We start from the raw sequence: 26,806 nt of genomic DNA on the forward strand, positions 1-26,806 counted from the left end.
ATGTGTCCTTCCCCCCACATCCCCCTGAACACCCAGCTTGGGGCACCTGTGGGTGCAACACGGAGGGTTTGGGGGTGCCAGAAGGAGAAGATGGAGGAGAGGTAGAGCTTGGGGGGCACACACATTTTTTGGGATGCAGGGGGCTCCCCCTGGTTCGCAGGGAGCGTGTTTGTGTGCGTGGGATGGAGCAGGAGCCCTTTGAAGCCAGATAAGCTGAGAGGGAGCGTTTGAAACGGGCCAAACCAGTTTGGGGGGTCACCACCTAGCTCCTACCACCACTAACCCAGGCCCCCCACCACATCCCACACTCACCAGGGGACACCGGGAGGGAGCCCCCCGGCAACACCCATTGCAGGGCAGGAGGTGCCAGGACACTCCACATGGCCACTGCTGTCACGTGTGGCCCGTTCTCAGCCCAGGGGTGTCAGGAGATTCCCGTCCTCCCCTCAGCCTCCACGACCTCCCCTCTCAGGCCCGTGGCTGGGGCAGCCCCTCAGTGAGGGAATTCCAGGCTGGAGTTTGCCTCCACCGCCTGGGACAAGCCCCGACGCCTTCGCAGTGTCCCCGCGGGGCAGGGAGGGCCAGGACTGATCCTCCAGGAGTGGGGACCTGCCCGCACCCCGCTGTCACCTAGGGCTCCAACACCTGGCCCGGGAGAGGCTCCCTGTGGCTCCTGCAATCCCCATGATCCCTGTGTCATCCCGTGGCCGCAGCTCAGCCACCACCAGAGAAACAAACCCTCCGGCGTTGTGCTGCTGGCCCTGTCCCAAGCAGACACCATCGGCTGGCCCCAAACTGTCCCCAGCACCAGTGGGGATGGCACTGCTGGCACCAGTTTCTCCCATCACCAGTGGCAGCTCTGGATCTGGCTGGGCCCAGTGCCCGCTCTGATGGCGGTGGCTTTTGGAGCTCTCCCAGCTGGGAAGCATCTGGAAAAGCTGAGCCTAAGGCCAGGCTGGTTTTGGGATAGGACTGGTGGCCTGGGGGCCGTGGGGCCACCCGCTCTGCCCAGCCACAGACCAGCTCCCGGCGCAGCAGGCACAGCCCTCACCCACAACAAAGCATTTCCAAAGCTGCAAAAAAACAGGGAACAGGGCAAGGAGAGGGAAGAAACAACTCCTGCCTGCCAGGATGGTCCATTCCCAGCAGAGCCTGGGGCCACAGGTACCAAATTTGGGACAAAAAGCCCCCAGCTGTGGCTTTTTGCTGATGGCACATGGATGGCTGAGCCCCCCTTGTCCATCCTCACCCCAAACTCGGGATGGTCGGAGTAAGCCTGGTGCATGCAAATGGGGAATGAAACACTTGGGGGGAAACTCCAAGACTATTTCAGGGAGGAGTCCAGGGGATTAGAGGGACGGGGGATCTGGCTGAGGAGCAGGAGCCCACGGCAGGTGGGACAAGACAGAACCCTTGAGACAGACACTGGTGAGGGGAAGCACCAGCATAGGGCTGGGACAGGGGCGGGCAGGGACAAGTGCGCCAGGACATGCAGGAGCACAGGGAACCAGGGCAGCCCCCCATGGAGCTGGGTGGAGCCCAGGTGTGGGGCGGAGGCTCAGCAAGCCCGGGCGTGTGACCAGGCATCAAACAGGGTGCTGCCTCCTCCTCCTCCTTGCATGGAAACAGCACGGAACATTGCTCACTCCCACCAGAGTGGGGGCCTTCAGAGACCAAGGGACAAAGGCCAGCCTGGCTCCCATCCCCTGCATCCCTGTCCAGGTGGGGGGGTGACAGAGTGGAGGGAAATCCCAGCCAAGACATTGATTTTAATTTTTTAAGAATAAAAAAAAAACCCAAACCAAAACAGACAAAAACTTCCTGAAAACAGCTTCCTACCTCATAATTTCACAGAAATTAGCTTGGAAACATCATCTGCCCGTACCTGCTCCAGGCTCTGCCTGTCCCCCCCAGCCCAGTCCCCCTGGCACGGGCAGTGCCAGCCTCAGGGCTCTGCTCCCCACCCACAGCGTGTCCCGAGAGTCCAGGGCACAGCCAGACCTCCCCTTCCCTCCATGAGTCCTGGAAGGGGAGCAGGCAGGTTTGGGCAGCCCCAGTGGGTTCTTAGCCCCACCCAAAGATCAGCCCCCCAGCCTGACACGGGGACGAGGTACTGGGTATTTTATGGAGGGGCAACACAGGAAAGGGGCTGCCAAGGGATCCTGGATGCCACAATTCTACCTCCGGTATCCCCAGCCTGGCACAGCCCTCCAGGACCCAGCAAAGCCCCCGGGCCACACTGGCAGTAAGAAGTTAATGAATTCATTGCTGACTAAGAAATTAGACCCTTAAAAAAAAACCACCAGTGCCACCACCCGCCGTGGCCCTCCCCACTCCCCCATTCCCAGGAAAACTGCAGCGGGTGTCGGGTGCCCCCCGTGCTGGCACCGGGGCACGGTGGGGGACAGGCAGGTGCCAGGGTGTTGGTGGCTACAGGCTGGGCTCGGGCACTAGTCCTTGGAGGGCTTCTTGCTGCGGGCGTTCCACATGCCGCGCTTGGAGTGGTAGTAGTGGTAAAAGTTCCTGAGGCGCAAGCGCTCCACCTCCAGCCCGCTCTGGAGCACCCTGTGGATGGAGGGATGGATGGATGGATAGTGGGATAGGGCTCAGGGGATGGATGGATGGATGGATGGGTGAAGAAGGGTCAGGGGAGTGATGGACAGAGAGAGAGGGCTCAGGAGATGGATGGACAGAGGGAGAGAGCTCCCTGTGGTTGGAGGATAAAGGGATGGCACTCAAGGGACAGGGCTCAGGAGATGAAGGAAGGAAGCGATGGGCTTAAGAGATGGATGGATGGATAGAGGGCTCCAGATGGACAGACAGATGGACATGGCCTTCCCAAAAGGAAGTTTTCCCCTTCACCACCCTATCCTCCAGCCCCCAGCCAGCTTGATGGATGTGCCCAAATCCATGTGGCCGACCTTGCCCCTGGGGGTTCAGGGGCTGGAGGACCCCCAGGCTCACCTGTCCAGGAGCTCCCAGTCCTCGCCGCCCCAGCGGTCCCGGAACTCCTCCGTGTTCATCCCCCCAACACGGTCAAAGTCCGACTTGTAGATGCCAAAGAGGCCGAAGCCGTTCACCTCCCAGTAGCCTGGAGGGGGGGAGCAATGAGGTGAGGGGTGGGGGAACCCCCAAATGCCCGTATCATCCCCTCTGTGGGAGTCACAGGGATTCCCCATCCCAACCCCTCTTCCCACCATGGTTCCGTGCCCATCTGTGCCACCTTCTGCAGAGGTGGCACCAGCTGTTGGCCTGGTTTTGGGGTGTTCCCAGCTGGAAAGGGGTCCCTGCTCACCATTGGGCTCCCGGGGGGAGCTGCCACAGCTCAGCCTCATGACGATGGGAGCATAGGCCAGCTTCCCCTCCACGCAGTGCTTCCGGATGCTGTCCAAGATGTTGGCAGGGAAATGGATGTGCAGGTCACACAGGAACACGATGCTGTGCTCGTCCTGGGAGGGGACAGACACGGGTTGGGGGAATCAGAGAGGAACAGCCTCGGGAGAGAAGCCACATCCAGAGCTGATCCCTGTTCCTGCTCACCTCCACCATGTCTACGCCAGCCTGGAGCCCAGCAGAGCGCTCGAAATTCCCTGTGCGCCGCAGGTATTGGAATCTGGGGAGAGAGGACAGGGCAAATAGCATGGGGACAGACAGGGACAGAGCCAGGAGGGGCCAGAAACCACCAGCATGGGGAAAGATGCCTTCTCAGGCAGGTCCAGGTGCTACAGCTCAAGCTGAGGGTCCTCTCAGGAAGTTAAGTTTCTGCACCCCCAAATTCACATGGAAAAGTAGTTTAAACCCTCAAAAATGAGGTGGAGGGAAGGGCAGCGAGGCAGGGACTGTGCAGACAGGGAGGGAGTAGCAGGTTGTGTGAGCACCTGTCCCACCACAGGGACCCCCCAGACTCCGAGGCTGCAGGCTGAGAGTTACCGGGGCAGCCGGGCATCCTGCAGGGCCTTCTCCACATCCATGTCCTCGCTGTCAAAGTCCACCAGGATGACGTTGAAGTTGGCATCCCTCGTGGCCGCATAGAGGCCGGCCATGTCCGAGATGAACTGCTGCACCCAGCGGGCCTGGTTCTTCACTGCCAGAGACACATCCATCCCTCAGGCTCACAGGGAGCACCCACAGCACCCCCTCCCAGGAAAACCAACCCTGTCTGAGGACAGGTGACACCCTCATCCCGCTGGAGGATGCTGAGGGAGCAGCACAGACCCCGGAGAGCCGCGTCCTGCTGTCACCTACCCGGCACCACAAAGTGCACCATGACATCCTGCCTCCAGCTGAGTCTCAGCGGCCGGCACAGGACAGATTTTCCATAGAGGATGCTCCAGGCACTGGGCTGGGGCTCGGTGGCCCCCAGGGCCAGCCCGTCGGGGTTGGCCTCGGCACTGTCATCCTGCTTGTCCTGGTGCAGGAGGACGTAGACGTACTCGGAGAGCCGCACCGTGCGCTGGCCCCGCTCCGCCAGCTCCAGCTCCAGCAGGTAGCGGTTCCCCCGCGCCGTGTCCCGCCGCTTCTCCACGTTGATGATCCTCAGGAGGGTGTAGATCCTGCAGGGGGAAGAGAAGCCTTGAAATCACCGTCATCGTGCGCTCTGCTTCCCACCATCCAGGACCCGCCTCCCCGGATTCCTGCTGGCATCCCACTCCCTCCATACCCTCCGTTCTTCTCGTTGAGCCTCTCCATGTACTGGGCCACCACGTCCACCACCTCGCTCTCGCTCAGCTGCAGGTTTCCCGACACGTTGCAGCGCAGGTCGTTCCAGTCGGAGCGCAGCAGCTCGAAGTCCACGGAGCTGACACTGAACGTCCGCTGCCAGTTGATGGAGTCCTCCAGCCAGCCCTGCTGCAGCTCCCCTGCCTCATAGGAATAGTCTGACATCTCTTCCTCCTCATCCTCCTCCTCCTCCTGGCCCTTTCCCTCCACCTGCTGCGACCCCGTTGTTTCCGACACCTTCAGAAAGGATGTCACCCGTGCCCCCTCGGAGCGGGTGGCCTCGGATGAGTTGTAGTCGGCAGTGGCTGCTGTCCTGCCCGGAGCAGGGGTTGTGTCCTCCTGGCTGAAGAGCCCCTCGGTCCCCAGGGCCAGGAGGCCGGGCAGCACCCGCTGCTTGGGCGGCCGGTCCCACCTCCTGCCGCTCTTCCGCCTGGCAGGGTCCCTCTCCTTGGAGATGTTGCTCAGGAGCCAGGGGCTCCGGCGGCCAGGGATGGCCCTGAGCTTGTTGGGGGTGATGGGATGCTTCTGCGGGGTCCTGGAGCGCAGGTGGACTCTCTTCACAGGCTTTGGATACAGGAAAATGCCAGGGAAGGCCGGCTCCTGGGCGGGGGTTTTGCGCTTCCCGGGCTGCAGCCGGGTCACATACACCTTCTCCTGGGTCTTCCGGGGCTTCTTGGCCTCGCTGGGAGCTGCTGGCCTGCTGGGACCCGGCGTTTTGGCTTTGCCACCGAAGATGGGCACGGAGAGGTGAGGCTGGAGGCCCAGGGCCGTGCCGTGCTTTGGAGACGCCGGCAGCCCCAGCTCATCCTCCTCGTCCTGGGGCAGCCAGTGGAGCGCCCGGCCGGGGCCCCGCTCCGGGGCAGGATCCTCCCGGAGAGCGTCCGGTGGGCTGGATGTGCCCCACGTCCCCAGCTGCCCGGGGGTGCCCGCCTGCGCCCGGCCCCGCTTCCGCCGGAAGCTGTAATAGTCCAGGTCATCTCCGTAATCCCCGGTGACCGCCGCGGGATCCTTCCCTTTGGCTCTGGGTGCCGGCCCAAAGCTCTGCTCCTTGGCCTCCGGAGGGGGGTCAGTGGGCTCAGGGCTGTCTGCTCCTTCCTCTTCCTCCTCCTCGTCCTCCAGGAAATCTAGGGAGTAAAGGCAGAAATTAATACCCTGAGGCCAGGACAAGGAGGCAGAGCCTGATCCCAGCAGGAACCTCTGAGTGGCTGAGGTGAGGGAGCAGAGCTGGGGCAGCAGGGGATGCCCACACAGGGCTGGCAGCTCCAGTTGCTGCCACTTATCCCCACCTCAGATCTTGGCACCAATTCCACTCCATCCAGGAGCAAACCTGACCTGCCAGGGCTTTGCCAAGCTGCAAATTGACCAAGGCAGGCTCTGAACAGCTTCTGGTTGCCCAGGAGCACCCCCAGGCACCATGGACATCCCCAGACTCCACACTGGGTCTGGTTCCTGCTGCCCACTGCTGAGGCCAACCCAAGAAGTGCTGGAGCGAGAGCAAATCCCAATCCAGTGTCCTGCTTCCCACATCTCTCATCACCCTGTTGTCATGCCAAGCAGGATGCTTAGAGGGGTGCTCTGAGGGATGCTGCTCAGCACAGCCCAGCCCTCCTGCAGCCTCTGGCACCGCTGGAGTCACCCCAATGAGCCACAGCTCCAAGGGGATGCCGGGAGCTCAGTCCTGTTCCCAATGACTCACTGTCGGGGCCAAGGAAGAGAAACGCTCGCTGCCGCGGATCCTCCTCCTCCTCATCCATCTTCATGTACTTGTAGAACCCAAACCTGGGGATGGAGAGGGAAGGTGAGGGCCTGGGAGAAGGGAGGTTGAGGGGATGTGTGCAGGGTGGAGCACCCAGCTGCCAAGGGAGCCGAGGTTCCCAAATCCAGGAGCACTGCCAGCACTCAAGCTGCTGCATGCCTGGGAGATGGGGATAGAGTCAGCCTGGGGTGGCGCTTCCATGAGGGACAGGGACACGTGGCTGAGGATGCATCATCTCAGCACTGTTGACATCAGCCCCCTCTGTGCAGCACCCCAAAATCCCAGCCCCCAGGACCTACTTTTCCAGGTAGAGGGGGGATTCCCTGTAGAAGCACTTGTTCTCCGTCTCCATGTGAGTGAGGCGCGTGAAGTCGTTGGGATACACGAACGAGAGGTAGACCTGGGGCAGTGATGGTGCTGTGTCACCCCGAGGAGTTGGGGACTCGAGGCCATCACCAACACCAAAGTGACCCCCAGCACCTCAAACACAGGCATTTAACCCTCTGAGGCTGAGCCAGGCAAGCTCAGCCCAACCCTCCAGTGAGGGATGCTTCCTCCTGGATTCTACCCAGGCGGGAACATCCCTGCCCTGGGCCCCACCGTGTCCCGGTGGGAGCATGGCCCTGTCCCCAGGGTGACACTTACGAACTGCAGGCCCTGGTAGCGGGCGATGGGGAAATCCTTCACCACGTAGGTGGGGCTGTAGGCACAGGGCACCAGCACATTCTCCACGCGGGACGCCTCGATGGCAGGGGCTGTGGAAGAGCCCAAAGCATCCCAACACGTTCCCACAGACCCCAGCAGAGATGCCTCTGCTCCAGAGATGGGCAGAGGGTGGCAGGGATGACCCAGGTGCCCACAGCAGCCTTTTTCCTCCCCCAAACCCCACTGAGGATCAGCACAGATGCATTCCCAGGCACTTACTTAGGAAGAACGTGTCCCTGGGGTCAGCCTTGAGCATGTCGGCTCCGTGCTCGTCCTGCTGCGCCTCCCAGAGGTGGCTCCCGCTGTGGCTGGCCAAGGTCTGCGGGATGTGCTCCACATGGTTCATCTTCAGGGATGACTCATCTGCAGGACAGGGCCGGGGCTGAACCCCCGGGCACACCGGGAGCATCCTCCAAGGGGGCCTTTCCCGGGCCCCCCAAGAGGGCTGGGAGCACTGTGGATTCCTCCTGCTCCCAGGGAAGGCAGTGTTGCCCTCCCAGCCATCTCGAAGACCCCGTGACTAATCAGCCTAATGATTATTGCATCGGCTAATGAGGACGAGGGCACGGCTGATCCCAGCCAGGCCGTCCTGCTCTGATTACCACAGCCTCAAAAACAAGGGAACGCTCAGGGCTGGAACTCCCAAGGACACAGGGGTTAAACCTTGCATGTCCTTCCTGCAGGTAACCGCAACATGAGCTGGCTTGCCTCCTACCCAGGGATGAGGGTGGCATGTCACCCTTGGCCACCAACCAGCCCCCAGGCTCCCACAGGAGGTCACTCTGCTCCTGTCACCTCGGCCGTGCTCCAAGCTGCTCCCTTCCCAGGAAGCCCTGCCTGCTGCAGAGCCACAGGGAAGCAGGATCCCCCTTCCCAAGCCCCGAATTATTCTCCTTTTGGCAGGGAAAGACTTCCCAAATGTGTCCCTGCAGCTGGCTGGGGTTGGGCTGAACCCCCTGGAAAAGTCTAGCAGGAGGGAGGAGGGACAGAAAGAAGGAAGGAAGGAGCTCTGCCTGCTGCTGGCAGCCCCCACAGGGATGGGCTCCCCAGGGGTGCCATGGCTTTGCCTCAGGGTGCTGCTGGGTCTGAGGGAGCCGGGAAGCAGGAATGAGAAGCAGGAAGAGCCGGTGCTGAGGGACAGGGATTTATCTGCATGTCATCCATCTCACGGGCACCTGCATCAGCACCACTGGCATCCCTCATCCCTCTTCTCCCCACGGATCCTGCCTGCTGCCTGCCCCCTCCTCCTTATCGACACCTTTCAGAGCAGGAATGATGACCGCTCCCGCTCCGTGCGGAGCGCCAGGGCAGGACCCATCCATCAAGCCCTTTCCTGCTGCCAGGGCAGGGGCAGGAAGCAGAAGATCTATAGATTTAATTAAACCTCGTGCCATCCATCCCCGCTTCCACGACAGCTCCTCGTAACTCAGGGCCAGGCCCTGGAGCCAGAGGGGTCTTGGCAGGCAGGACGAGGCTGGAACACCAGCAGAGCTGTGCTTCCATGATGTGTTGACTCCACATCCCATTTTTAGCAGCATCTCATCTTGCTCCCAGCATCAATCCTATCCACTGCAGCCCTTGCATCCGTTCTCACACCAGGGGATTGGTGTGATCACACTCAGCCTCTGAATCCCCCCACTGGATTGTGGTGTGGGGAGATTCAGAGGCTGAGATGTCGCCCCAGGACCAAATTTCCCAGGTTCTGCTTTTGTTCCCATCTGTCCCAGCACATGCAGCCCCTGGAGAGCCCACTGGCTGTGGCTGCAGGAGGCACCTGGGCCTTACCTGTGTACAGGGAGATGTAGGAGGAGTCAATCACCTCAAACTTCAGGCTGGGGAGGAAAACTCGCCACTGGGAAAAAAAAATAAAGGGAGATGGAGAATGAGCAGGAGGGTGGCAGAAGTCAGGATGCAGCTGCCCAACCCTGGCACCTCAGGGCAGTTCCTCCCTGCTCACAGCTCCCAGAAACTTCCCTGCAGAAGAGGGGCAAGAGAGAGGGCTGATCCTGCCCCATTTCCTGCAGGGTTTGGGATTAGCAGGGATCCCTGCAGGGTTAGAGAGGGAAAGAATCCTGTGGATAGTATACAGACTCATGCTGCTTCCCTCTGGGACCATCTCAATTCCTGTGACCAAAGGACTCCTTTCCTCACTCCCGTGCTTAATAAAGAAGAGTCTGCCTTGATTTAAGAGGGTCTCCAGAGCTGCCTGCCCTGATTTAACTCCAGCATTTTAAAAGCCAGTCTGGAGCCCTTGTCGGGACAAGCCCTTCAATGCCCCGGAGGCGAGACACATCAGGGTCCTGCTTTTGTTGTGGATGTTGTTGTTGTCTCTCTCTGCACAGCTGAGAGGTTTTTCTGCACGGCTGAAAGGCTTCGCTCCCTCCCTCCAGCAAAAACCATCCCATCTCAGAAACATCTCCCCCATCTATTTGTTTTCCCCACTATTTGTTTTTTTGCCCGAAGAAATGCAGACCTTATCGGGATAGAGGGGATGGGGAGGAGGGAGGCAGCCAGCAAGGAAGGGGTGTTGCCGGCCTCCCTGATTCTTTGCTGGCACCGGTTTGACTCCAGTGATTAATGAGTTCTTGGGAGAAAGGAAACCTTTGCTAACGAGCCAACATCTTCCCCTCAGCCAGCCTGAGCCCCTGACACACGCTTCAGGCTTTGCCAGGGCTGCGCTGCCAAGGCAGGCAAGTTCAGATTCGAAACTCATGGTAATTCCAAGGGGGAAAAAAGAAGAAAACAGGGAATCGCTCCATCGCCTTGGTCACCTCCCTCCTACTGGGATGAGATGCTGGGATGCAGCCAGCAATGTGGGACCTGCCTGCTCTGGGCTCTTCTTGCCCATGAGAGTCCGAAGGCAGGGTCTTCAGCTGCCCAAAAAACACCAGCAGGAAAGGAGAACAGCCCTCTGTGCACCCCAGTGCTGGAATAACCAGGGAAACAGTGACACTGACTTCTCCCCACTGGCAGCCATGGGAGGGGGATACTGTGGCTTTGTTCCAGGATGAAGCACTTGAACACACACGGGAAAAGCCCTGGCACTGGCACGGGGGGGTGGGCATTTACTCACCCCAACTTCCACGTGGTCCGAGCCCCGGTCATCCTGCTTGTGGAGCAGCTCGAAGTAGTAACGCCGGGAGGACATGAGGCTGCAGGGGAGGAGACCCATCAGTCAGAGCCCGGGGCCAGCCTGGGAAAGCCTCCCTGTCCTGCCCATGGGTGGGTAAAACCCTCCTGAGGCAAGGAGACAGGGAGCTCAGGAGGGTGTCTGCTCCTCCATCCCACCGCCAAGGGGATTTGTGGGACTGGGGGGACATTGGGACATCCCCATCCCCACCTCATCATCTGCCCCTTCAAACCATGGTTCTGGGGTCCAGCCCAGGTCCACGTGCCTTTTGGGAAAGGATTGTGGCCCAAGGAGGTCAGAGCCAGCAGCTCCATGTCCTGGACTCCATCCCCACGGGATGATCCCCAAGGACACACTCACCGCAGGGGCTTGGAGACTTGGGAGCTGAACTTGGTGAACTCTCCTGGCGCCGTCCACTCGGTGCCCAGCTGGGAAGGAAGGAGGAGCATGAGAGCAGCAGGACACCCCACCAAAGCCCACCAGCTTCCTGTTATAGGAATTAACCCCAAGAAAATCCAGGAAAAAATAATTCATCTCCTGGTCTTTGGCAGATCCAACCAAGAAGGGACCAAGGGGCTCCTCTGGAAGCCAAGCCAGGCCTGGCCAGGGATGGGAGCAGGCTGAGACAGCCTGGCATTCCCAAAGGAGCAGAGAGGCAGGAGAGCTGCCCCCAGCACAGCCACACGTGGATCCTTCCCCCTGGAGCAGGGCAAGGCAGAGAGGTAATGCCATACCTTGCCCACGGACGCGACCAGTCGGGAATTGGCGGGACTGTCGTCGGAGCTGAGCCAGAACTCTGAGTTGTCATCCGATGCCACGGAAAACTGGAAATCCCCTGCAGAGAGCCACGGAGATGGTCACCACCAAGGGACACAGGGACCCTGGTGGCGTGGGCTCGGTCCTGCTGCCTTGTGGTGAGATGGGGAAACAGGGATGGGGACACCCCAGATCTCGTGTCATGGCTCTGTTCTGGATGGGATCAGGGCTTTGCCTCCCTTCAAAGCCACAGGAGAAGGGGGCTTTGCTCCAGAAGGACTCTCCTGCCCAGGAGCCAGGGTTTGGGGACCATCTCCAAGAGCCCTTCTATCCTCCTGTGGCCAGGAAGGGGAAGGACACAGCGTCTCCACATTACTGCATGAGGGAAAAGACCACGCTCCGTCACTCACCATCCTTGAAGGGATGGATGTAGCCAAAAATCCTCAGCCCGTAGTTCTTCCACTTGGGAGACACAGCCAGCTTCTTCACTGTGGTGCGGGTCTGTCGAGGAGACAGGCATGGATCACCTCCTCCATGTCATCCCAGGCTCCCATGGCTTCGGCACAGAGGGGGCCCCATCACCACCCACCTCTCCTCCAGCTGGGAATCACCTCCCCAAGCCAAACCCTGCAAGCCAAGGTCTCGAGGACCAGTCTTGGAGACGCAGGGAGGGATGGGTGGACCCTCCTGCCAACCCCACAGCACCTCTCACAGGACTCACGTGGGGAAAGAGCGGGAAGTGGAGGTTCTTCCTCAGGTGCCTCACGGCCCCGCCACACCAATCCTCGAAGACATGGAGGTTTGCCTTCCCCTTGTACTGTGGGAGAAGAGAGGGAGCTGAGTGGGGCTCCTCCTCCTCCTCCATGCCCTCCCAGGCTGCTGCCTGCCCACCCACCTGCTCGTTCCAGGGCAAGGCCTGCTTGGTCAGGTTGAGTTTGGGGCGGGTGCTGGCTCGGTTGGAACGCTGGCTTCTGGAAAACCAGCCATCCACGTCCTGCCCGTTGTTCTGTGGGGGAACAGAGGGAGAGATGGGATGGTGATCAGGGCCAGCACATCCTATGCTTGTGAGATGTCTCCGTGCATCTGTGGCGAGGCCCTGGCACAGGCTGCCCAGAAAATCTGTGGCTGTCCCATCCCTGGAAAAGTTCAAGGCCAGGTTGGACAGGGCTCAAGGCAACCTGGGCTAACAAAAGGTGTCCTTGCCCACGGCAGTGGGTGGAACTGGATGGGCTTTAGGGTCCTTTCCAACCCAAACCATTTCAGGATTCCATGATCTGAATACCTCATTTTGAGCATTGCCAAACCAAGGCGAAAGATTTCACGGCTCACGGCAAAGGAAAGCAGGAGGAGGCACAAAAATATTGGCAAGGTGTCACAGGCAGTAGTTTCAAAATGTTCCAGCTAAACTTGTTTCCTCTCCTCTGCCAAAACTTCTCCAAGACAGTGAGTTTTCTGTTCATCCAAAATGTTTGGCCAGTCTCGAGGGCTGCTGGAATTCGGGGCTCTCTCTCTAAAAGCACAGAGGTGATCTCTACATCCTGAGCAGAAGAAGTGGGATGACTCTCCACTCTCCCTCTTCCTTTAAAGGGGATTAGGTTAATCCCATTGCTTGTATCTTGTAATTTAGAGAGATTAAGTGAGCATTCACCTGCCTCCAGCTCCAAGACGGGTGACAAGGAAGAGCCAGGTACTTCTGGAGCCCCTCCAGGGCATTCCCCTCTTCCTCAGCTTGCCCAGAGCATCATCCCCCTCTTCCTCCACCCCCCAGGGCAGACACAGCACTGTCACCACAGCACAGCCCATTTGGATGCACAGTGCCAAGGAACTAATTAACAAACTGCCTAAACAAACTCATTAGAGCCCCTGAGGAGGGAGCAGTGCCCTTGGAAGACCTCATGAGGGAGGGTTTTGTGCCAGGCTCACTGGAAGGATTCTCCCTCCTCCCAGGAAAAGCCAGCCTGCAATTCCTGCTGTGCCCTCTGTCCTTACCCAGCACCAGCCTGTGCCTCCTCTGGGCACCTGAGGTTCCTCCTTTGCCCATCTGTCCCTGATTTCTGAGGAGTGACCCCAGTGTTGGGATAGGGCAGGGAATACCCCGTGGCTTCCCCCTCCCACCATCCCACCTGGCTGCCCTGCTACAAGGCCTCTTGGTGACAACAGCTTGGACAGGGACAGCAGGGCCTTCAACAGGGCCCTGGTGACCTGCTAGACAGGGGGCAGCAGGGTGTCCTCGTGGCTACAATTCCAGGTGCCTCCTGCTTGGAGGCTCCACCAGGGCTATAGTGGCTCTCCAGTCCAGGACAGAGCAGAGCACACTGGAGCAGGTGGCTTTGCCCAGAAAAGCAGGAATTGCAGAGCAGATGAAGCTGGGCCCTTCTCAGGGAAGCTGTGAGAGGGCACGTGGGGCACAGTGTGGGATATTGGGAGGGATATCCCACCCAGTTCCAATGGGATATTAGAGGGTCCCACTGTGAGGGCTGCTGGGCAGAACCCTTGGATGCCCTCAGCTGGACAAGAGCTGGAGCACTCTGCTCTCAGAGCAGTGACCTCCCAGACCTTCCCCACCCGTTACCATCGGCTCTTCCTCGCGGCTCTCGCTGGAATCCTCGGCTTTCCTGCGCCGTGCCGGGGCTGCCGCCGGCCGCCTCCCGGGATCCGTCACCTCCCCCGGCCTCTCTCCATCTGCCAGGGGAGCAGAGAAGGGTCACACCACAGCCCTCCCATCCCAGCACCTCTGCTGGGGACACCCCTCTCCCCGGCACCGGGAAGAGGAGGTGCTGGCATCGCCTCCGCTCCCAGGGGACAAGGACATGGAAAGGGGGGTGACACGATGGCGGGGGGACCCTGGCTGCAATTCCCCTCATTCCATTTCCACTAAGGAGCTTTGCAGCAGCTCATCAGCAGCAGGTTTAATTACACCCCCCACAGCTCCTGGCCCTTCACATAAGAGATGCTGGGATAAGCTGTTGGGGTCTTGCTCCCCCTTCCTTCCTCAGGGATGCATCCCTGCTTCCTTGCCCCTCCAAATCCCAGCTCTCCCAAGGCATCCTACAGCTCTGCCAAGAGCCCACCAGCCCCAAACCCTCCCCAGATATCATCCCTTCAAACCATGTCCCTCTTCAAAATCACGCTCACATCAAAACCTTGCTCCCAGACCCATCTGCTTCATTACTGTGCTGCGTTAATTATCCCCAACCTTTGACTCCCCTCTGCAGCTCCTTTTCCTTGGGCAGGGAATTTTGAACTACCCCCACTTCCCCCAAAACAATGGTGCAGACTTGGAAAACGTTACTTTGGGGGTGGAGGAGGGGGAGACATCCTCTTTTTCTGCCACCCCAGAACCCAGGGGGAACGAGGGGAGCTTGCAGTTCAGCCACCACTGCCTGGTGCACGGATCCACAGCTCAATCCAGAGTCAAGGGCAGCTCAAGGCAATGCTTGGAGAGGTCCAAGAGCCACCTCCACAATCACCTGTGGGTCCCCAAAAACCACCCACCCCCACATGGCAATGAGGGGGAGCCCAAGGTGTGCCGAGCAGTGACCCTCCATCACAGGAATTGCGGGAAAGGGATCACCAAGCCAGTCCCAAGGGTATGGAAAGATGTCCCTGTCCCTCCACACCGTCCTTCCCATCACCAGCAAGTCCTGGGGCCTCCCACTCCCCCAGATGGAACAGCCTCAGTGAGTGCCACAGCCAGGGAGGGGCTCAGCATGCCCGGAGCCCCCCGCCACACGCCTTCCACACCATTAGTATTCCAGCGGCCGCGCAGCCGGCGTCTCCTTGGAGATGGCAGCACAAATCCCATCCCCACGGCAGGGACAGGAAATTAAGCTCTAAAGCCCCTTCTTCTGCTCTCGGCCATTCTTCAGCCCCTGGCAGCCCCGGCTGGCTCCTGGCAGCTCCCCAGGCTGCCCCCTCCCCTCGCCCAGCCTCATTCCCGCATCCATCCCTCTTCCCTTGGCGAGGAGGGTGATGGGGAGCAGCGGGACCAGAGCCAGCGCTCGTCTCCTGCGCTCCACACACGGCCAGCGTCATTCCCAGCACACTGATCTGTGCGTTCATCACCGACACGGGGAGCTCAGCGCTCCCAGGGGACCTGCCCAGGGCTGGGAGGCAGGAGTGGCTCTGTGGTACCAACTCGGGGAGTCTCTCCCGACCTTGGAGGTGATAAACCTGTCGCCCACGGGATTTGCCACGGACAAAATTCCCTGTATGGCAACCTGAGCCCGCAGCATCCCTGGCTGCATCCACAGGGATGGCTGGATGTGGCCACCCTGCTTCACTCTCCTCCATGTCAGGACTGTGAACTGGTGGGAGATGATTTGATATAAACTGGAGCAAAGTGGGTAAAAACAGGAGTTAATCCAAGCTGGGCAGGCTCATCCTTGGAGCTCTCAGGACCTAAAGCTGCGAGCCCCCTGCTTGCTCCCCATCCCTTCCGAGGGGCTCCCACATCCAGGGAGGAGCGAAAGCACCAGAACGCTCCAGAAAAGGCTTCTGGGCTTCCATGCAATTCCCTGGCAATTTAAATGTCGGAAAGAGACTTCTTGTCAGGCTGTGGGGAACTGGGAACCAGTGTCATGAGGATAAGAGGTGGGGAAGGGCAGTGCTGTGGGCCAGTGAGCATCACTGCTCCCAAAAATCCCTCTGGAGTGCCTTTGGTCCCAACCACAGCCCTGCAGGAGGAGCAGCTCAGAGGTAGGAGAAGAGGCAGAGCAGGGAGAAGGCAGCACTAGCAGAGAGAAGGATTCCAGTTCCTCCCAGCATCTCACCAGGATGCACAGCAGCACTGCTGTGTCCATTCCCTCAGCCAGCCTCCCTCAAGGACCAGAGAGGGCAGGACAGGGATAGGGGAAGGTCTGAGGACAAGCAGGAACCCACTGCCTGTGGGATGGAGATGCTCAAGGAAGGGATGGAAGCACTAAAAGCTCTTCCCTGGAGCGATGCTGATGCTTTGTGAGCAGCGAGGAGGGGGCAGGAAGCACAAACCAGCTCTGAGTCACAGCAGCCTCCAGACAGGGAGCCAGGATCCTCATCCTGGGGAGGAGGCCATGGATACAAGGGACCCACGCAGGGCACAGAGCAATGCCTCCCATGGGAGAAGCATCTCCCGGCTATCCCGGCCCTGTAACTGTGCTGGGAAGCACAGAGAGCCTTTCACATCCCACCTCCCGCCTCCTCCTCCCCAGCTCCAAACACAGCCCCTTTCTTCCATGCCGGGGTTTCTCCTGGCCCTTTTCCAAGCCCTGCGACGTGGAGGGAGGGAGGTGACATTTAAACCCCGACACAGCTGCAGCAGAAGTGGTGGCAGCACCTTGGTTAAACCTAGAGGTTCCATTCCCAAATTTTCCTGGTGAGGACACGGCCTCGGAACAGGAGCATCCCTCCAGGAGCCTCCTAACGAGGTGTTAAGTGATTATAATTAGCCAGAAAGGAATAATCAACACCACAAATCCCCCTGTCAGTGCCACAGACACACGGGACAAAAATCCTGGTCACAACGCCTGGACAGAGGGTGGTGGCCCGGGCTGGGTGACAGCCGGTGACACCAATGGGGCCGAGGGCAGTGGGGACTGTGACCACCATGGGGACACGGGACCAGTCCCTGGACACCCCTGCCCTGCCTCCCTCGGGCACTGCTGCCTGCTGGGACCTGTCACTGCCTTGCTGAGGGAACTGAAGGAGCGAGGGGGATTTTTCCTGCCTCCCCCATTCCTTTGCTGCTGTTTTCCCACTCCGTGACAGCCCTCTCAGCTGGAGCTGTGGAAATCGATGCGGAATCGCTGTGGCTGGCGATGGAGCTGCAATGAGACCACTCCAGCTGACAAACACGCACCAGAAGAGGAGGCTCCGACACTTCCATGCTCATAATCAGGATCTCAAATCCCTCCTGGGACTGGACAGCTCCCAGACTTCTCCCATTTCCCTCACTGTGCATCCAATGTCCTTCAGTGCCACCTGCTCCAGCCCCAAAGAGAGCTGGAGCAGCTCTCAGGAGACCCTGCTCCATCCCAACAGGGATGATGCTCACTCACAGCCCTCAGCACAAAGATTTGGCCTCCTGGGATGCGGCGTCTGTGGAAGGTCACTGTGAAATGCTGGGAATTTTAGGGTTTCACCCCAGAAACATTCCAGCTTCTGAGCCCTGCATTGCCTGTGGGGTCACCATCCCAGTTCCAGCCTCTTCCAGCAGCTGGCTCCTCACCCAGCCCAAATCCCTGCATCCTGCCAGTGCTGAGGCCACTGACACCCCAGGGGCTGCTCAGCCCTTCCCAAGGAGCAGCTCTGGAGAGGCCGAGCTGCGGGCACAGGGAAGGGATGGAGAGGAGATCCAGGGCAGTGCTAGGAAGGATAAAGATCCCGAACACCAAGGCAAAGAGCTCCTCGTGCTTGGGAAAAGCCATCCCTCACCTCCCCCTGGCTTCAGTTTTGGGGACCTTCTGGGGGCTGGGTCACAGCCAGGCTGGGGGCAGGTGCCACCCTGGGGTGGCTCCAAGCTACTCGTGCCACTGAAGAGCCACATTTTTGCCTTGGAAAAATAAAAAAAACAGGCAGTTGCTGAATTTTCCCCATCAGGCACCCTAGAGGAGCAGGGCATGGAGCCTGGGGCAGTCCAGGAAGGGCTTCCCATATGGAAAAGGGCCCCAGTGACACCCAAATCAGCCCATTCCTCCAGCTCCAAACTTCCATTTCAGCAGCAGGGGTGGCACCTGCTTTCACTGGCACCCCACGTGGGTCCATCCAGGGAAACCAGCCTTTCCCAGCAAGGATAGATAGGGGTGATGCCAGGAGAAGAAAAAGCAGCTCTCAGCGCAGTCCCAAATCCCAGTGCCCTCCATCTTCAAAGGGCTTTTCTCATCCCCTTCCCTACCTGCTCCCGGCATTCCCAATGAACAGGATGAACCCCACAGCAGGCTGCACCATTCCAGTCTCCCAATTAAGATCAAAGGATCTGCTGAGATGGATCCCAGAGGGACACATTATCCCAAACCTTCTCCCTCCTGCTCTCCCCATTGATGCGTCTCTGGGGAGAGAAGAGTCAAGGACAGGACACAGAGCATCCATCCCATTGCTGCCTTGGGATCAGGGGGTTTTGGGAGCCCTCTGGACCATGGCAGAGGGGTGACCCAGGCCATGCCACATCCAGCAGGCAGAGAGAGCCCCATTTCACCCATGAACTGGCTTTAGCACCCTTGAGCACCCATCCCGTGCTCCCCCAATCCCCCAAAACCTCACTCCAGCACCGTCAGCACCCTCCATGCCGAATCCCAGCAAACCCCAAGCCCCACACCCCCGCTGCAAGCCACTTGAGGGCTTTCTTATCATTTCTTCCCAGTTCTTTTTTGCCTTTTCATCCTTTCCCATTCCCTTTCCACCTGGCGCATCCGCGTTTCCACCCCATTGCCTCGGCGCGGTTTCCAGCTGGGAGAGCACCGTAATGGCCTCATTATTTCCAATGAGGAATCCGCGTGTTCAATTAGGCAGAGAAGGCTAATTATCTACTTGGAGAAGATGAGGGAAAGGGGGGCTGTTTTATCAGGGACCAGCACAGCTCCCAGCCCAGCCCCGGGATGCTCCAGCTCCAGGTATCACCAGAGGGTGGGCCAAGGGGACAGGGAGAGCCCTGGGATAATCCCACCGTGCTCCCAACCCCACCTGGCAGAGCCTTCCCCACTTTACACCCCCTAAAACTACCTAAAATCCTCATGCCCTGTACCTGTAGCCTCCAGAGTGTCCAGCTGCTCACTGCCGCCCCGTTTAATGAGCAATTAACCTTTTTCCTTGTTAATTAACTGGGCAGCACCCCTGGCACAGACAGGCAAGTCCTAACTCAAGGTAGCCAAATCCAAAAGTCATCTTCAAACTCCTTTTGGTGCACAGACCCTTGGGGTGATCTTCTTCCCCTAAACCCTTGCAACAAGTTTTTTTCCTTAATATGGTTTATTTCCTATGATCTACTTGGGGGGTTGGTTTGGGGATTTTTTATTATTATTTTTTCACTCCATTCAATGTGTTTTTCCACCTAAACCACTGTCTGCCTCTCCCACTCTGGCAGCAGCAGGATGAGGGTCCATCTATGCATGGCCAAACCCTTCTCCAACCCCTTTCCACCACCTCGCGTCCAAAATTCCAAGTGGGACCTAAACTCTGCCTTTCCCACGCCCACTGGAAAATTCCAGTGCAAGGAGCAGTATCTCCCTGGCATCCTGTCCTGGACAGCTGGATCCAGCTTTCCCTGGAGAATAACCCACCTCAGCTAAGGAAGGTGCCCGTGCTTCCCATGGCAAGGGGCAACACTTCCCCCACCCAATGTACATTCCCATTTCTCTCTTCCCACCTCCCAGAGACGCCGTTCTCCACCAAAGCCCAGCACCCCTCATTCCCACTGTGCCGCCATTCAGACCCACACTGAGGCTGGGCACCTCCTCCCTTCCACAGCAAAACCTATGGCTTCCCCCTGGAGCATCCCGAGGAGCCAGCCGGGATGCAGGGCACGCAGGGAGAGGCATCTGCCAGGCTCAGCACCTGGGAACATCCTGCCACACAGCATCCCGGCAGGAAAACCACAGCTCAGCCCTGCACGGCTGCACCCCAGCACCCGGAGCAACTCCAATCCATGGTTTTCCCAGGCATGAGGACAGCGATCCATCCCATGCCATTCCCCCCCACGCCCGAGGCTGCTGCTCCGGCCAGAGAGCAGACATGGCCGTCCCGAACACCGGGATAACAGCGGGGCCAGGGAGAAGCGCCTCGGGATAACGGTGGGAACACCGGGACAATCCCCCCGGGAACACCGGGACAATCCCCCCGGGAACACCGGGACAATCCCCCCGGGAACACCGGGACAATCCCCCCGGGAACACCGGGCCGCCCCTGCGGCTTTCCCAGCGCGGAGGATCCGGCCGGGAGCCGGCGGCAGCCCCCGGCGCCCCCCCTCCATCAGCAGCCTCATTTCCTGCCTCGCTCGCTCGCATTACCCCGATTTCACGATTTTACCGTAAGGCCCAAAAATTTGCAGGATCATGCTGCCGCTCCGCTCGGAAACTTTGGGTTTTCCAGCCGAGAGGCTTTGCCAAGCCCCGGGACCGCTCTGACCCCCTCGGGAGAGCCTTTGCCTCGCTCCACAAACACTAAATCCCGACTCCTTCTCATTTTTTATGAAAAAAAAAACCCAAAACAAAACCAAAACGCGCTGGGCGAGGTCGGTCCCAGCAAGAACGCTACGGCTCAAGTTTCACCCAGCACATATTCCGAGTGGCTTTGTGTCTCCCCGGGCAGCCCAGGGAGGTCTGCCACGGGAAAACCGGGAGAGACTGGACACGAAGCTGAGCCTTAGGGCACCTGTCCCTCCGGAGCATCCCGGAATCCATCCCGGCCGCTATCCGGGCGCGGGAGAAGAAAGGAATTTGGGGGGTTTTTTTTGTTTTTTTTTTTTTACAGTAGAGAAGCACAGTCTGAGAAAGTGTTGGGATGGGATAGGGAGGGTTGGGAAAGGATGGGAACGTTAGGAAGGGATGGCAAAGAAGAGATTGCCCCTTCCAGCAGCGGCGAGCGCCTATAAATGGCCTCTTTGTCATCGCAGCCAAGGCAGCGGGTGGAAAAATGAGGACGGAGCGGTTCGAGAGGGGACAACGAATGCCCCGGCCGGTTTGGGGGCCCTCCGCGGTGTCCCCTTCTCTCGAAGGTCCAACGCCGGGGCGCGGAGCCCACGGAGGGGTCCCGCTCGCCCCAAACCCACGCGGGTGATGCGGGACAGAAAGCCAGCGCTGGAAAGGGGGGGGATCCCACCCCTCAGTGGGTGCTTCGGGTCCCCAGCGTGGCAGGGGGACCCTCAAACCCCTTGGGGACCCCCAAACCCCAGGTGCTCTGAGAGCCCAGAGAGGGAGGGAGCCCCGGCATTGCCTGGAGAACCCCAAACCACAGATGCTTTGGTACCCCGGAGCGGCGGGGGGGACCCACCACCCCTTGGGGATCCCCAAAGCCCGCCGAGACCCCGCTCCGAGGGCTGCCGAGAGACCCCCCCGCCCCGTTACCTTTGCTGTAGGCGAAGGGGAGGCGCAGGGCGCGGCCCTGGCGCACCAGGCTGATGTGCAGGTAGGTGAACCAGGCTGCCGAAGTGAGCAGCGCCAGCAGCAGCAGCAGCTTCAGCTGCTTCCGGAGCTTCTTCACCGGGAGCCGCGGCATCCTGCCGCCCGCATCGCCCCCGCCGCCACCACCACCGCCGCCGCCGCCGCCGGGCTAACCTCGGCCCATGGGGGCCGCCGCCCGTCCAGCCGGCGCGCTCCGGGCCGGCCGCGGGGCGGCTGCGGCTCGTGGGGCCGGGGGTCGGTGCGGGGCTCGGCGGCCCCGGACCCGCCGGTGCATCGCCCCCCCCCGCGCCGCGCCCGCGGGGGGAATGAATGAGCGGGCGCCGAGCGCGGCCACGCCCCTACCGAGGAGCGACGGCGCCGTCGACCAATCGCGACGCGGCCGCCGCGGGCTCTCCGCCAATGGGTGCGTCGCGGGGGCGGGGCCGGCGGAGGCGCCGCGCGTCTCCACGCCAACGGTCCGGCATCCCGGGGGGCGCCGCGGGCGCTGCCATGAGGGGCGCGGGGGGGAGCCCTGCCCCCGGCCCTGGCCCGGGCCCTGCGGGAGAGCGGGCCGGCGACGAGGCGACACCGAACGGGGTCTACGTGCCGAGGGGACGGAGGGGTCGGCGCTATTGGTGACGCGGACTTCGGCGAGGCCGCCCCCCGACCCTTCCCCCCCGCGGCGAAGATGGTACGTTCCCGCCGGGCAGCGGCGGTGGCGGCAGCGGCCGGCCCGGTCCGCAGGGGGGCGCTACCCGCGGCACGGACCCCCGGAACCCACGGGGAACCCACGGGGAACCCACGGGATCAGCGGTGGTATCCCCGGGATCATCCCGGGAAGATGAGTGCGGGGATCCCTGGGATCATCCCCCCGCTGGGTGCGGGGATCCCATGAGGGCTACGATCCACCGACTCCCACTCGCTGGGTGCAGGAGTCCCATGGGGGCTGGATTCCCAATGATTTGTTAAAAAAAAAAATATGGATATTGGATAGCTCCTAAATACACGCGCAATTTACAGATGCTCACAAGGTCTTTTTATGTACAAAAGTGTTGAATACTCAAAACACAAATGCATATTCATAACTCTGGTCCATCCCATTCCCCGCTTTGTATGGTAATTAGCCAAAAAGCAATTAAGCATGCGTAGTTTGTTCTTTGAAATGGGTCGGTGGTCCTTCTTATGGGGTAGAGTCTCAAAATGATGAAGTAAGATGGGTCTTCCTCGCTTTGACTTTTTAACCTTTTAGTGTTGGTGCCACCTGGATCCTGTTTTCTCAAGACTATCTGATTTATGATCACATTGTGTTCTTGGAGTCTATTGACTAAGTTGACAGGTCTCCTGATTTATCGGTTCCTTAAATCCAGCTTATATTAAAAAAAAGGGAAGTTTACCTCAATAATGTCTAGTTAATAAAGGGAAGTCTACATCAGCAATATCTAGTTTAACTAAAGTCCTTAATTCTTCAAAATTAATATCTCACCAGGATCCTCCCTGTTGGGCGCAGGGATGCCCAGGATCCCCGCGCTGGATGCAGACCTCTGTGCCCACCTCGGCCGCCTCTGCTCAGCCGGGCTGAGACCGGCCACAACTCACTGCACCGATGTGCGGGCTGGGTCTTCCCTCTGCAGCGCAGGGGTGAAAAACAGCGGGACTTTTCCCCTCTTCCCCCGTCCCACAGGTTGAGGCAGTGTCCGCTCCTTGTCGCGGCTCAGGCTGGGGGCAGCAGCACGGGAGAAATCCGCTTTTAAAGGAAGAAATCCGCTCCCGGGCTGGAAAAACTAGAGGGCACCAACGCCCTGGGCTGCGATTCCCAGTAACAAGATCCCAGTTTTCAGGGCGGGGCCATGCTTCTTCGGTTTGTTTAATGAGAAACATTCCTGGAGTCGCCTGTGGAAGGTTCCGGGACAGCGTATCCTGCGGATTCCGATGCGTTAACACAGTTCAAGCACTCTCACACCGTGAAGCCTGAGAAGGGGATCCCTTTTAGGGGGTGCAGCCTCGGCAGCCGGAGCTTTCCAGGCATCCTAAATGGCATCCCCAAAAAGTAGCACCTCCTGGCCTCAAGCCTGTATCTGTGGGAGATGGAGGCCGGCTTGGGGATCCAGCATGATTTGGGGATTTCACAGGGATCAGAGAAAGAGGGAGGGGTGGGAAAGAAGGGGAACGAAAAGGGGGATAAAAAGGGGGCCAAGGGAAAAAAGGGGCAATGCAGGGGACAAAAAAAAAAAGGGAGGGAAGTGAGGGAGGGGAAAAGAAAGGAGAAGGAAAGAACAGGGTAAGGAAAGAAGCAGGCAAAGAAGGGACAAAACAGGGGGAAAGAGAAGAAAGGGACGACACAGCTGGTAAAAAAAAAAAAAAAAAAAAAAAAGCGAAAGAATGGGGTAAAGGATGAAGGGAGGATAGAGCACAAAAAACGGGACAAGGAAAAGAAAGAAAAAGGAAAGAAAACAGTGAAGCAAATAGGAGGCAAAGAACAGGTAAAGACGGAGACAATGAAATAAGCCAGCAATGAAGGGGCAATGAAAGAAGCCAGGAAAGGGGTAAGGAGAGGTTAAAAAAACAGGGAACAAGGAAAGCGGACCCGGGGCTCTTCCCGTGGCGGAGGAGGAGTGAAGTCCTCTGCCCTTATCGGGGCGTCCGGTGGGACGGCCTCTTTCCTCGCACTCCTGAATTTCGGGGAAACGAAACAATCGCCTCTGCGCCCGCCCCGCGGTGCCTCCGCCTCCCAAATCGCCGCAGGTTCCGCAGGTGCCACCACCAGTGTCCCCGAGCACGAGGTATGCAAAAGAGTCTCCCGCCGTACGAGATCCTGCCAGGAGAGGTGAGCATGGAAGAGATACCCGGGAGCAAGATGGAGATGCCCCAGGGCCCGACGATGATGCCCCAGGGCACGACGGTGATGTCCCAGAGCACGACGGTGACGGTAGAGCAGCCGCCGCCGCCGCCCCGGGACCACCTGGTGTGGTCCCTCTTCACCACCGTGTACGGCAATGTCTGCTGCCTCGGCCTCCTGGCGTTCTTCTTCTCCGTCAAGGTGGGGAGCCCGGGGGGACACGGGGGGTGGGGGTGGCCCCGAGGGGCCCACTGAGCCCCTGACCTCATGGGACACCCGCTGAGCCCCCAGCCCGGGTGCCCCATGGACCCCGCAGAGCCTCAGTTCAGGGGTGTCCAGTGGACCGCACAAACCGCAGAGCAGAGGGTGCCCCACTGACCCCACAGAGTCCCCTCTTCGTGGACCACTGACCCCACAGAGTCCCCTCTTCGTGGACCACTGACCCCAGAGTCCCTGCTGGAAGCCCTGGAGACGGCTGGGGTTTGGGGTGGGGAGGGCAGTGGGCACCTCAGGGTATCCCCGGTGGTTTTTTGGGGGGGGTCCAGCCCAGTTTGGCCACTCCAGCACCTCTCCCCCAGCCCTGAGCTCCCCCGGGGTACCCCACTCCAGCGCCCCTGACTCTGCCTTTGCCTGTCCCCAGTCCAGGGACCGCAAACTGCTGGGTGACAACAGCGGGGCACTGAGCTACGGCTCCACGGCCAAGTGCCTGAACATCACGGCCCTGGTGATCCACATCATCATCGTCATCATCGTCATCATCGTCGTCGCCGTGATTCTAGCCGCCGCCCATGCGCGCGCCATGTCCCCGTACGGGTAGAGCCCTTTCCCCGGTGGCACTTAGTCCCCTCCTCACCCCGCGGGCTGTGCTTCCCTCCCCTGAGCTCCCTGCCCCGAGTTGTCCTCACCCCTCGGAGCCGGGGAGTGCCCTCCTGTCACCGAGACTGAGAACTGACAATCCACGTTCCTCACTGATGTCTGCTGCTGTCCTGGCCCTCTTCCCTGCCCACTCAGAACTTTTGTGGAGCCCTTGCTGATAGCTGTCCTGGCTGGAGATGTCTGGGGATGGATACCACTCCCCAGAGAGGAGCTCAGCATCCCCAACCCTGCCATATCCTGCTTGCTGCTTTGCCCTGGCTCTGGAGCCCCAACTGCCTCAACATAACTTTGAGGAGAAGCACCTGGTTCAGAGAAACCTTGGTCCCTAAAATAAAGGTTTCTTTCACTTTTGCCTCGACTTGGTTTCGTATCAGGAGGAAGTGGTTTGGGGTTTCCTCCACGGCAGCTTGGCTGGATGAGAAACAAGAGCAGCCCGTGGCTTGTGCCTGGGGGAGGGGGGAGCCATCTCTCGGCACAGAGACAATGCCCAGGGGACACAGCAGGCGCCATGAACCTGCATACTGCATCCATACGGCGTGTGAAGCTCTCGTAAGGATCACGCCAAGGATGCGGGGGGAATCTGATCCTTGCCGGAGTGTCACCAGGAGCACCCTGCCCTCATCAGCCCTCAGGAACGGCTGGCAGCGAGCAGAGCTGAGGGCAAGGTGGCTTTGGTGGGGCAGGATGTGCAAAGGGCTAGAGCAGAATGAGCTGGAATGGGATTGAGTAGGCTCAGCAGGGCTGGAGTGGTTCCCAGAGGGAAGGGGCTGGGGTGTGCTCCGGCTCCATCCCGAATCGCCCCACCAGGGCTGGATTCCACGTCTCTCCCGTGCAGCCAGGCGATCTGGGATCCTGCTGTGGCTCACAGCCTCAGTCCCCCTTGCCTGGACCCGGGGTTTTCCCGGAGACAGCTGCCTATCTGCCTGCAACAGGAAGCGGGGAATGAATTCCGTGTCTTTCTTCACTGGCATGTGCAGCCTTTGCTTTTGCCAATTTCCTCGTATTGTGCTCCAGATTCTCGCCTCGTCCCACAGGGGAGGGAACTATGCCCAGAGGAAGCAACACCAAGCAGCAGCCGTCCCTGCCCCTGGGCTGGAAGGACTGGCAGAGCAGCAATCCTCACACCTCTGGGCTGCCCCATGTGCCACTCCCTGCCCAGCTCCAGCAGAATCCGGAGCGACCCCGGCAGGGACATGGAAAATCCCGGCCACAGCCCACCTGGCACAGCCCCAGCTATGCAGCTGGCCTGGCTTCCCCCTTCCCCTTTGCACTGCTCGCCCTCGGCAGGCCCCAGTCCTCGGGGCCCCCCAAGGATGGGAACAAAACTGTGTTTTTCCCTCTCCTCACGAACATCGGGCTCCTGCCAAGACACCACGCTCGTAAGATGTCAGAAATCCCACTCACTAACACAGTGGATATTTGTTGCAGGGTGACTGGCACTGAGCCTCTGGTGAATCATTTTTTTGCTCTGCTTTTTTCCTGGAAAACACGGATCTGCTGTCTGCCCTGCCCTAGGTTCGGCCTGCCCAGACCCCAGCACATCCAATGGCAACCCAGGACAACAAAGGCCATCGCTCCAAGATCCCCTCTTCCTCCTTCTCCTGTAGGAGCATCTGTGGGCGGCAGGGACAGGGAACTCTGCAGACCCGAGACATTCTAGGAATACATGGTTTTATTGCAAGGGTGGTGGGTAAAAGGGCCTGCCTTCAGCCACGAGCCTCAGCTGAAGGGATGCTCCAAAGAGAGAGTGAGAGCCAGAGATAAGAGAGATAAGAGGGTAAGAGAGGTGGCAGGGGTAAGAGAACAAGGTTCTTATTACAATATGTTATATCTCTTTTTATGTTGAATATTCTAATTTACAGTGACCGACTGGCGCAAGATACAAAACCTACAGACTTTGCATGCAGCCTATGATAACTGCTGTATTACCATATCATTCTCTATTCTGAACTCTAAAG

General features: G+C 59.5%; 2 protein-coding genes across 2 annotated transcripts; one reads left to right on the top strand and one right to left on the bottom strand.

The window, feature by feature from the left end:
• Positions 1-1,754: 1,754 nt before the first annotated feature.
• Positions 1,755-21,266, bottom strand: B4GALNT4 (beta-1,4-N-acetyl-galactosaminyltransferase 4). Its single transcript, XM_066320604.1, has 20 exons — positions 21,101-21,266; positions 13,639-13,748; positions 11,962-12,072; positions 11,788-11,883; positions 11,477-11,567; positions 11,045-11,145; positions 10,671-10,738; positions 10,254-10,332; positions 8,966-9,032; positions 7,400-7,543; positions 7,121-7,230; positions 6,775-6,875; positions 6,416-6,498; positions 4,661-5,843; positions 4,246-4,553; positions 3,931-4,084; positions 3,541-3,613; positions 3,296-3,449; positions 2,965-3,091; positions 1,755-2,565 (listed from the first exon to the last, which is right to left on the bottom strand). Exons 1-20 carry the CDS (start codon positions 21,249-21,251, stop codon positions 2,451-2,453), a joined length of 3,426 nt encoding a protein of 1,141 aa, XP_066176701.1. The 5' UTR covers positions 21,252-21,266; the 3' UTR covers positions 1,755-2,450.
• Positions 21,267-23,657: 2,391 nt separating this feature from the next.
• Positions 23,658-25,199, top strand: LOC136362240 (interferon-induced transmembrane protein 1-like). Its single transcript, XM_066320605.1, has 2 exons — positions 23,658-24,173; positions 24,613-25,199. The coding sequence occupies exons 1-2, from the start codon at positions 23,919-23,921 to the stop codon at positions 24,787-24,789; spliced, it is 432 nt and encodes a 143-aa protein (XP_066176702.1). The 5' UTR covers positions 23,658-23,918; the 3' UTR covers positions 24,790-25,199.
• Positions 25,200-26,806: the final 1,607 nt, after the last annotated feature.

The sequence above is a fragment of the Sylvia atricapilla genome, chromosome 6 (assembly GCF_009819655.1).
Source record: "Sylvia atricapilla isolate bSylAtr1 chromosome 6, bSylAtr1.pri, whole genome shotgun sequence".
Lineage (NCBI taxonomy): Eukaryota > Metazoa > Chordata > Aves > Passeriformes > Sylviidae > Sylvia > Sylvia atricapilla.

Excerpts from the sequence above, each read along its gene's own strand:
- B4GALNT4 (XM_066320604.1), bottom strand. The coding sequence starts at position 21,251 with ATGCCGCGGCTCCCGGTGAAGAAGCTCCGGAAGCAGCTGAAGCTGCTG. Across the intron at positions 6,876-7,120 it reads GCTACCAGGGCCTGCAGTTC|GTCTACCTCTCGTTCGTGTA; the intron begins GTAAGTGTCACC and ends TCACTGCCCCAG. Across the intron at positions 4,085-4,245 it reads GGTGCACTTTGTGGTGCCGG|TGAAGAACCAGGCCCGCTGG; the intron begins GTAGGTGACAGC and ends TGTCTCTGGCAG.
- LOC136362240 (XM_066320605.1), top strand. The coding sequence starts at position 23,919 with ATGCAAAAGAGTCTCCCGCCGTACGAGATCCTGCCAGGAGAGGTGAGC. Across the intron at positions 24,174-24,612 it reads CGTTCTTCTTCTCCGTCAAG|TCCAGGGACCGCAAACTGCT; the intron begins GTGGGGAGCCCG and ends GCCTGTCCCCAG.